Source organism: Vulpes lagopus, chromosome 6, assembly GCF_018345385.1.
Source record: "Vulpes lagopus strain Blue_001 chromosome 6, ASM1834538v1, whole genome shotgun sequence".
Taxonomy (NCBI): domain Eukaryota; kingdom Metazoa; phylum Chordata; class Mammalia; order Carnivora; family Canidae; genus Vulpes; species Vulpes lagopus.
In genome coordinates, this window is record NC_054829.1 from 29094558 (window position 1) to 29105669 (window position 11112).

Consider the following 11112-nt stretch of genomic DNA (forward strand, 5'->3'; position numbering starts at 1 on the left):
CTGAATAATATTCAATTTCATACCACATTTTCTTTATACATTCATCTTTTAATAGATGGTAGGTTGTTTCTATATCTTATTGTTGTGAATAATGCTGCAGTAAACATGGGAATGCAGTTATCTCCAATATCTTGTTTTCATTTCCTTTGGATACTTGTAAGTGGGCTTGCTGGATCATGTATTTCTATTTTTAATTTTTTTGGGAACCTCTGTACTGTTTGCCATACTGGCTGTACCAGTTTACATTCCTACCAGCAGTGTGTCAGGGTTCCCTCTTGACATCCTCACCAATACTTATAATCTCTTGTCTTTTTGATGATAGTCATTCTAATACTTGTGAAGGGATATCTCATTGTGGTTTTGATTTGCATTTCCCTGATGATTAGAATCTTGAGCACCTTTTAATGTACTTGTTTAATGTAATGTAGGTCTTCTTTGGAAAAACATTTATTCATTTCCTCTGCTCATTTTTTAATTGGGTTGTTTGAGGTTTTTGTTTTGTTGTTCTGCATTGAGTTGTAGGAGTTCTTTATATGTTTTGGATATTAACTCCTTATCAGATATTTGTAAATATTTTTTCCCATTCCGTAGGTTGCCTTTTCATTTTGTTGATGGTTTTCTTTGCTGTGCAGAAGCTTTTTAGTTTGATGTAGTCCCACTTGTTTATTTTTGATTTTGATAGGTTTGCTTTTGGTATCAAACCCAAAAAATTATCTCCAAGACTGATGTCAAGGAGCTAATAGCCTGTTTTCTTCTAGGGTTTTATGGTTTCAGGTCCCATGTTCATGTTTTTAATCCATTTTGAGTTAATCTTTATGTATGGTGTAAGATAGTGGTCTAGTTTTATTCTTTTGCATGTGGTTGCCAGTCTTCCCAACACCATTAATTGAAGAGACCATCTTTTCCCCATTTTCTCCATTGTATATTCTTGGCCCTTTGTTGTAAATTAATTGACCGTATATGTGTGGTTGATCTTTGAACTGTTATGTTCCACTGATGTATGTGTCTGTTTTTATGCCAAAATCATACTGCTTTGATTACCACAGCTTTGTAGTATAGCTTGAAATTTGGGATACAAGCATTTTTACATTTATTGCAGCAGTATTCACAATAGCCAAGATGTGGAAACAACCCAGATGTCCCACCACAGATAAATGAATAAAGAAACTGTGGTGTATACATATAGTGGAATATTATTCAGCCTTTACAAAGAAGGAAATTGTACCATTTGCAACATCATGGAAGGACCTGGAAGATGCTGTTAATAGAAGTAAGTCAGTTGCAGAATGATGAGTATCATATGATTCCACTTATGTGAGGTATATGAAGTAGTCAAACTTTAGTAGTCAAACAGATGCAGAAAATGTGGTGGTTGCCAGAGGATGGAGGGGGGGGGGGGGCATAGGGAATTGTTAAATGGATATAACGTTTCAGTTATACAAGATGAGTAAGAAGTTCTAGTGATCTGCTGTACAGCATAGTGCCTATAGATGGCGTTAAACACTTAAAAACTCTGTAAGAAAGTGGATTTTTTTGTGACATGTTCTTAGCACACAATAAAACCTAAAATCATAGGAATATAAAGAATCTTTTGGAAGTAATGGATGTGTTTATTACCTTGATTGTGATGATGATATCACAGGTATATGTGTATGTCCAGACTCATCAAATTGTACACATTAAATAAGTGCGGTTTCTATATATCAGCTATACCTCAATATACCTGAGTGGGGGGTGAGGTAGAAACAAGAAAATACTCTGAAATTTTACTCTATGTGATTGTGGTAGGGAAGAGTAATGAAAAAATACAAGACATGAAAGATGGTTAGGGTTAGATTGAGGATTTTGTATGCTAGACAAAAGAATTTGTGGTTAATTCTGTAGCTTAGTACTTAAATATTTGTTATTTTAAATCCATAACCACTTGGATAAATATAACAGGTTTCTAGCTGCATTAAGTAATTTGAAGTATTTGAACTATCATCACTACAGACAAAGCAGTAGCAATTTTTGTATATTCATTTTAAAATACATGCTCTCTAAGGGTGCCTGAGTGACTTAAGTGCTCTAGGAGTGCCTGAGTCAATTAAGCATCTGACTCTTGGTTTTGGCTCAGATCCTAATCTCGTGGTCATGAGGTGATGGAGCCTTGTCTTAGGCTTTGCGCTCAGTGTAGAGTCTGTTTCACATTCTCTGTCCCTCTCCCTCCTGCTCTTGCTCTCTCACACTCTCTTTCTCTCAAATGAATAAAACATTAAAAAAAAAATAGATACTCTCTTAAGTATAGAAATGTCTTCTGGGCAGCCCAGGTGGCTCAGTGGTTTAGCGCCCCCTTCAGCCCAGGGTGTGATCCTGGAGTCCCGGGATCGAGTCCCACGTCGGGCTCCCTGCATGGAGCCTGCTTCTCCCTCTGCCTGTGTCTCTGCCTCTCTCTCTGTGTCTCTGTGAATAAGTAAATAAATAAAATCTTTAAAAAAAAAAAAAAAGAAATACCTTCTACCTCATCTTCTAGACCCTTATCACTGACTAGGTGAGAACTATTGATGGTAACAGTAGGGACCCATGACTTGTTTCCAAACAGTTGCAAGGAAGTAATATAGTTTTATGTCTTAGGAAGACAACCAGTAACAATGTAGAGGATGCTTAGGAAAATGTGGTGTTTGGAATCAGAGAAGTTAGGTTGTAGAGAGCTCTAATTAATTATGTGGCTATAGAAAATAGATTAAAGAGGGATCCCTGGGTGGCGCAGCGGTTTGGCGCCTGCCTTTGGCCCAGGGCGCGATCCTGGAGACCCGGGATCGAATCCCACGTCAGGCTCCCGGTGCATGGAGCCTGCTTCTCCCTCTGCCTGTGTCTCTGCCTCTCTCTCTTTCTCTCTGTATGACTATCATAAATAAATAAAAAAAAAAAAATTAAAAAAAAAAAAAAAAAGAAAATAGATTAAAGATATATTTAGATTTAGGATTGCCTAAATTTGGTGATTGGATTTGGAGAGGTTGGCATTAAGGATGATTCTGAGGCTTCAGGCTTAGATTTATTATTATTATTACTATTAAAATTTAATTTAACATATAGTGTATTATTAGTTTCAAAAGTGGAATTTAGTGATTCATCAGTTGCATACGACACCCAGTGCTCATTACATCAAATGCCCTCCTTAATGACCATCAACCAATTATCCCATCACCCCACCCACTTCCCCTCCAGCAGCCCTCAGTTTGTTTTCTGTAATTAAGAGTCTGTTATGATTTGTTTCCCTGTTTTCATCTTATTTTTCCTACCCTTCTCCTATATCCATCTGTTTTATTTCTTAAATTCCACATGTGAATGAAAACATCTGGTATTTGTCTTTCTGTAGCTGACTTATTTTGCTTAGCATAATATGCTCTAGTTCCATCCACATCATTGTAAATGGCAAGATTTCATTCTTTTTGATGGTTGAATAATGTTCCATAGTATGTGTGTGTGTACATATATATATATATATGTGTGTGTGTACATATATATGTACACACACACATACTCTGTATACAGACACATATACATACTCTGTATACACACACTACATTTTCTTAATCTATTAATCATCAGTCAGTGGACATCTGGGCTCTTTATTTTGGCTGTTGTGGACATTGCTTCTATAAACATTGGGGTGCATGTGTCCCTTTGAATCACTATTTTTATATCCTTTGGATAAATACTTAGCAGTGCAATTACTGGGTGGTAGGGTAGCTCTATTTTTAACTTTTCTAAAATAAGTATAATTTATTTATGTGTCTGTTGGCTATTTGCATGTCTTTTCTTTTTTTAAGATTTTATTTATTTATTCATGAGAGATACAGAGAGAGAGGCAGATACACAGGCAGAGGTAGAAGCAGGACTTGATCCCAGGACTCCAGGATCATGCCGTGAGCCAAAAGCAGATGCTCAACCACTGAGTCACCCAGGTGTCCCTGTGTGTCTTCTTTAGAGAAATGTCTGTTCATGCCTTCTGCCCATTTCTTGACTGGATTTTTTGGGGGGTATTGAGATTGATAAGTTCTTTATAGATTTTGGATGCTAGCCTTTGATCTGATTAGACATTTGCAAATATCTTCTCCCATTCAGGAGGTTGTTTTAGTTTGGTTGACTATTTCCTTTGCTGTGCAAAAGCTTTATATATCTTGATAAAGTTCTAATAGTTCATTTTTACTTTTGTTTCTCTTGCCTTTGGAGACCTGTCTAGCAAGAAGTTGTTGTGGCCTAGGTCAGAGAGGTTGCTGCCTTTGTTCTCCTCTAGGATTTTTTTTTTTTTTAAAGAAAGAAGCTCTTTTTTCTTTTTTTTAAAGATTTTTCTTTTTTTTTTTTTTTTTTTTTTAATTTATTCATGATAGAGAGAAAGAGAGAGAGAGAGAGAGGCAGAGACACAGGCAGAGGGAGAAGCAGGCTCCATGCTGGGAGCCCGATGCGGGACTTGATCCCGGGACTCCAGGATCGCGCCCTGGGCCAAAGGCACGTGCTAAACCGCTGAGCCACCCAGGGATCCCCGTCTCCTCTAGGATTTTGATGGATTCCTGTCTCATATTAGGTCTTCCATCCATTTTGAATTTATTTTTGTGTATCTTGTGGGAAAGTGGTCCAATTTCATTCTTCTGCATGTGGCTGTCCAACTTTCCCACCATTTGTTAAAGAAACTGTCCTTTATCCATTGGATATTCTTTCCTGCTTTGCCACAGATTAGTTGACCATAGAATTGAGGGTCCATTTTTGGGTTCTCTATTTTGTTCCACTGATCTATGTTTCTGTTTCTGTGCCAGTACTACCATTCTGTCTTGATGATGCAACTTTGTAATACAGCTTGCAGTTCGGAATTGTGATTCCTCCAATTTTGTTTTTTTTTTTCTGACACTGCTTTGGCTATTTGAGGTCTTTTCTGGTTCCACACAAATTTTAGGATTGTTTGTTCCAGCTCTATGAAAAATGTTGACGGTATTTGGTAGGAATTGCACTGAATGTGTAGATTGCTCTGGGTGGCATAGAAATTTTAGATCCTTTACCTCTTTTGTTAGGTTTATTTCCAGGTATCTTAAAGTTTTTGGTGCAGTTGTAAATGGTATCGATTCCTTGATTTCTCTTTCTTCTGCCTCATTGTTAGTGTATAGAAATGCAGCTGACTTCTGTGCATTGATTTCATATCCTGCGACTTTGCTGAGTTGCTTGAGGAGTTCTAGCAATTTTGGAGTGGAGTCTTTTGGGTTTTCTACATAGAGAGTATCATGTCTGCAAAGGGTGAAAGTTTGACGACTTTGCCGATTTGGATCAAGCTTAGATTTAGACTTGGTTTTGATTGATAACTAAAATTTAGAATATAGGAAAAGAAACAGGTTGTGCTTTAAATATTAACTGTTAAGGGTTCTATTTTCATCAGTCAGTCTCCATAGCATTTAGTAGCTTATTGCTGTGCCTGGGTTCTTAGGTATTTCCAGCCAAATGGCCTTTTTTTTCTGACCTTAAATCCCATATGTTTTCGTATCCTGATGAGCTAGGCTGGACCGTGTAGAAAACTCAAAGACTCTCTTGAATCTTAAAGCAAAACATTTTAGAAATTTAAAATAATATATGAAAGAATAATTAAGAACAAAACCCCCATATGCCTGTTACCTGGCTCCAACAATTGTCAAACGTGGCCAGTCTTGTTTTGTGTCTTCTTTCTCTACTTCCAATTATTTTGAAGCAGGTTGTAGACTGCATTATCATTTTAGTGAGGTTTTTATGTTTTATCTTTCATTTATCTTTCAAGATTTATTTATTTTAGAGAGCGAAAAAGAGCATGCATTCATGTACAGGGGCGCGTGGGGTAGGGGGTTGAGGGAGAGGGTGAGAATCTCAAGGAGACTCCCCACTGAGTGTGGAGGCTGACACAGGGCTTGATCTCACAACCCATGAGATCACTACCTGAGCCAAAGCCAGGAGTTAGATGCTCAGCCCACTGATTCACCCGGGTGCCCCCATTTTTCTTTTAAAGTTTTAGCCGGAGTCCTACGTCAACTGTCATTTTCTAGAGCCCCCACCTTCTTTTAACCGTCCAAGGGCCAAAGCCAACTCCCAAAGAGAATGTCTAACTCTGTATAACAGAACTAGGAGAAAGATAGCTCTCTCTAGAATTGTTAATCCCTTTGCTCCTTCTACCCAAAACGTTTCTCAGATCTAGAGAAGAAAATAGATTCTTGGTTTACTTGAAGTCTCCTACAAACTCTCTTTACCCATTGTATCTCCCAGAACTATTTGTAGCTCAGGACTTCTTACTCATCTATTGTATTTGACAGTTGAGCTTCTGGGTTACCCCTATGAGAAGTGCTTAAAAGAATATTAGAAAAGTCTTGCCTGCTTCCTTGGAATTCCTTTTTCCATATTTTAATTCTCATTACTACTGAAAGTTACACTGATACTGATGTGATGGGAGTTCAGGTCCTTTTACAGTGAATGTCTTTTCAGTGCTACTTTCAGAAACTGCTAGAAAACCGTAGTATTTAGCTAGGTTTATCACAAGGTTACTAATTAAATTTTGTCAGAAAGGTGCCCCCATTCTACTCTTCTATCTGAAATCATATCCTATTAGTTTGTCTGACAGTATTCACTAGAAAAGATGAGAGAGTGCATTAGGTACATAACGACATTATTCAAATGTTCAGATAAAGTCCAGTGTCCAGTATAGTTCAAATGATTCAGTAGCAGATAATAAAACTCCCTCTCAATTTCTCACTTCCTCAGTGTTATGCCAGGTATTTCTCTCCTGTTATAAAGTAAGAAAAAATTCTTTGTTCCTTCAGATTACTTTAGACATGCTTAAATCCTAATATGTTCATAGGATATGTGATAAGGTAGGTGTGTTGGAGGTTACCATGAGCACCTTCATGTTTGGAGATTTGCTTAAAGGACTCACTGGATTTATTACAGTGACATAGTAAGGATGTACAGCCAGATTTAAGGAAAAAGACAAGTAGAGTCTGGAGGAGCCATGTGCAGGCTTATATCCTCAGTTTCCCATTAGGAATTACACAAAATGCATTCTTCTTTTAACAGTGAAAATGAGGCAATATGTGTGTGGTATTTTTGCCCAAGGAAATCCAGGAGAGACTTGGTGCTCATGTTTTTTTTTTTGGTAGAGGGAAGAGGGTTCATCATGTAGGTACTCTATCTAGCTCATACCAAAATTCACATTCCTGGAAGGGAGGTAAATATTCAGCATTAACAGTGTTGTACAGTCTAAACACAGTGAGCCACCACTATCAGGGAATGATGGGAACCTTCTGAAATCCAAGTTCCTAGTCATTAGCAAGAGCCAGCCTTGCAAGCTGGCCTAAGGATAGCAGCCTTGGGCTTTCTATGTTAATCTTTTCTGTATAGTGGATAATATGGAGCTGAATTTTGTTCTTATTAAGTGTAATGTTCCCAATAAGAGACTCCTAACTCTGGGAAATGAACAAGGGGTAGTGGAAGGGGAGGCGGGTGGGGGCGATGGGGTGACTGGGTGACAGGCACTGAGAGGAGCACTTGACGGGATGAGCACTGGATGTTATGCTGTATGTTGGCAAATCGAACTTCCATAAAATATATATATATATTTTTTAAAAAGTGTAATCCCAGAACTTGCAGTTGGAATGGGCTGGTACACAGTTGATAGCATGAATCTGGAACATGTGATATCAGGAGATTTTGTAGTCTTTAGTCCTAGGAATTGAGAAAGCTTAGGGAGGGCATGTAAATTCAGAAAGAAATTCAGAAAATACCTGGAAACATTAACCTTAAAAGTAAAACATTTTTCTTTTGGGATGTTGGAGAAGTCTATAAAGCTACTGTGTGTGTGTATTTATGTATGTGTGTATGGGTAAAGGAATAATAAGTTTGAAGGAGTTAGATGGGAGGGAACTTGGGGTGTTGACATTCTTATTTAAAAAACGGGATATAGAGTCATTGGCTGCAAGTGAAGAGTAAGTTGTGATCCTTGAGGATGGAGAAGGAGGACAGTGTTTTAAAGCATTTAAGTTAATAGGAAAAGGGAGATGACAATAATTGGATAAAAGAACTGCTCTACAGAAGGGGAGGATCTGATCTTTTTCCTGACTCATGATCCCCTCATCATTTCTTTCCTATACTTCGATTTTTAATAGTACTTTCATCAGAAGCCTTACGTTCATAGAAAAATACTTTTTTTTTTCCCTCTTTGCTTCCCATACATGCCAACTTTAAAAGTTGGAGTGTTCTTCTGTATTTCATTCTGCTTTCTTCAAGTTCATTATCTCCTAAACAAATAAGCCTCTGGAATTTTGAAAGACTCCATTATTCTCTCCCATTGGATTTTACTTACTTTTTGTAAAGCATTACAGCCTGGATGCAGAGGCACAGGGCTATGTAGATAGATGTTCAAGGGAGGATTGTTTATGTTTGACTCTTTTTGTTCTAGTTATGGTTTTGTGTCTTTTCTGGAACAAAGAAATAAGTAGAAAATGATAAATTTACTCTTTATGGTATGGGAATAGTAGTTTCTCTTTATGGAGTCATTTTTAATATAATTTGAATGAATGTATAATTTTAATAAGAATTATGAAGTCAAGAAGAAGAAAACTTTGCTAACCTGCCCTATTTTTTCCTCCCCCCTCCTTTTTTTAAAATTATAGCAAAAGTCTGGAGAAAAGCCTGTCCCAGGTATGGTTCCCGATATTCTTATTAAACTTGAAATAAAACCAGTTTGTTTAACTCAGTAACAACTGTAGCATGTAAGATGAACTGTGGTCCTTTTGTCCTTCTAGACCTTTATGGTAATTCATTAGTCCTAATTTTTGAGATCTGCTGAACTACCAAAAGATGATGCTTCTGTGATAGTGGTATTAGTATTTAGAAGATTAATTCAAGTGGAAGAGTAAGTATTGAGCAGGTGTGGAGAGGCCGAGGTGATTTGAGTTTGTTTTTAGTTCAAATCTCAGTATGAAAAAAGGTGTTCTATTTCATCATTGAAAACAGGTATTGAAATATCTGTTCAGCCTGGGAAAGACTATGTATCTTGTTTATGCATATTGTCTTATTTAAATATCATGTGTTTCTGTCTACAATCACAAATTTTCCTGGGTTATAGGTTTTTAGGTTTGTAAATAGGTTCTTATATATTTGCCTGATGGAACAGCTAAATTTAGAACTTGAGATAGGCAATTCTAAATGAACTTGAGCCTGAACCGTTCACATTGTTGTCTAAATTGATCTCATCCCTTCACTTTCCTCTCCCTTCCAAAAATACCTGCTTTTGATGTCTAGTGGATCAGACAAAAAAAGAGGCAGAACCTATACCAGAAACGGTAAAATCTGAGGAGAAGGAGACCACAAAGAACGTCCAACAGATAGTGAGCACCAAAGGCCCCCCTGAAAAACGAATGAGACTTCAGTGAGCAATGGATAGGAGAGAAGCTTGCAAGACTCCTCTTGCCCATTATTGATACCTCATTACTGTGACAGGCTCTTGAACTTTAAAATTCTTTACCACAATCCTTCCATTTGTATGAATGTGTTTGTTCTTTAAGAAAGGATGTAAGGATCCTCATGCTTTTGATATGAATATTTTTTATGTATGTTTTGTAACCTTTCCCCTACTGGACTTGAGCAGCCTCCTTACTCAAATGTATACTGCTATATACATCCAAAAATAAAATAAAGATCTTTGTATAAATCACTTTATCATGACTTTTCCCCCTTATTTCTCTTGCTGAAATGTTTCCGGATGCACTTTGTAAAACACAAAGGATTAAGGTGAAAGGAGGAACTAATCTCATTTTTTCTTTTGTTAGTTGTGTACTTCTCAGTATTAAAATAATAGTTACTGACAATTTGAAAGATAAAAGGGAAAAACGTCCCCCTACTACTATAACAGTGTTGTGAAGTTTCTTTGTGCACATTTTAAAAACTGTAGTTTGTAATTATTCTGTTCATGGAATTTTACTTTTATCGTATAACTATGTCTTTTGTAAGTACTTCTCCATGTTTACTTAGTTTTCATAGACTTTTTAGTGACTGAATAGTTTCCGTGAGTGACTGTTTTCTTTAAGCTCTCCCTGTATCCTACTTAGGACTATAGTGATCACATTTGTGTATAATGACTTTTCAGTATTTTGTGTTTTTCCTTTAGGATAGAGTCCCACTAGTAGAATCATTGGAATTTGAAATCTCTTCTGTCTCTCTCCCTTTTTTTTTAACTCTTCAGTTCATATTGTCAACTGGTTTTTCAAATTTTTTTTTTTTTTAATTTTTATTTATTTATTTATGATAGTCACAGAGAGAGGGGGCAGGGCAGAGACATAGGCAGAGGGAGAAGCAGGCTCCATGCAGGGAGCCCGATGTGGGATTCGATCCTGGGTCTCCAGGATCGTGCCCTGGGCCAAAGGCAGGCGCCAAACCGCTGCGCCACCCAGGGATCCCTCAACTGGTTTTTCTGGCTACTACTGAATAATTGTCATTTTTGTTTTTAGTGTCAATTAAGTAGCAAAAAATATTTTAAGTGATTGAATAATTTCTCATCTTTGATTTTGCTTTCATGAACTATCTGATTTTTTTGTATGGTAAGAGTTTTAGCTTCTTATTTTGACATAATTTCAAGCTATAGAAAATTTGCAGGAATAGTATAAAAAATCCTACATATATATCTTTTGCCCAAATTCCCCATATATTAACATTTTTCTTTTTTTTTTTTTTTTTTATTAACATTTTTCTATTTGTGTTTTTTCTTTCTTTCCTCTCTTACTGTCGATTGCTTTATCACTGCCTTTCTATTTATTGCTCTCTATATATTCCTCTCTCTCTCTCTCTCTATATATATATATATATAGTTCACCCATATATATGTATATATATACACATACATATATATATATATTACACATATCATAAGGCCCATATTCCCTAAGTGCTATAGTGTGTATATCCTAAAATCAAGGACAGACTCTTACATAACCACAGTACAATTATCAAAATTAAGCTGGCATGATATTACTACCTAATCTGTAGATTATTTAGATCTTGCCAGTAGTGCCAAGAAATTACAGCAAAATAATAAATTCACAGCAAAAGAATATCTTGAATTATGCATTG

The 11112-nt window shown here is 36.6% G+C and overlaps 1 protein-coding gene across 2 annotated transcripts in view; it reads left to right on the top strand.

Moving 5' to 3' along the window:
- MED6 (mediator complex subunit 6) overlaps positions 1-9698 on the top strand; it is a 58503-nt gene extending 48805 nt beyond the window's left edge. For both annotated transcript variants that reach the window (XM_041758447.1, XM_041758446.1), the window contains exons 7-8: positions 8658-8685; positions 9289-9698. In XM_041758447.1, coding sequence (XP_041614381.1) covers positions 8658-8685; positions 9289-9419 — 159 coding nt within the window. In that variant the 3' untranslated portion in view covers positions 9420-9698. The remainder of the gene's footprint in view (positions 1-8657; positions 8686-9288) is intronic.
- Positions 9699-11112: the final 1414 nt, after the last annotated feature.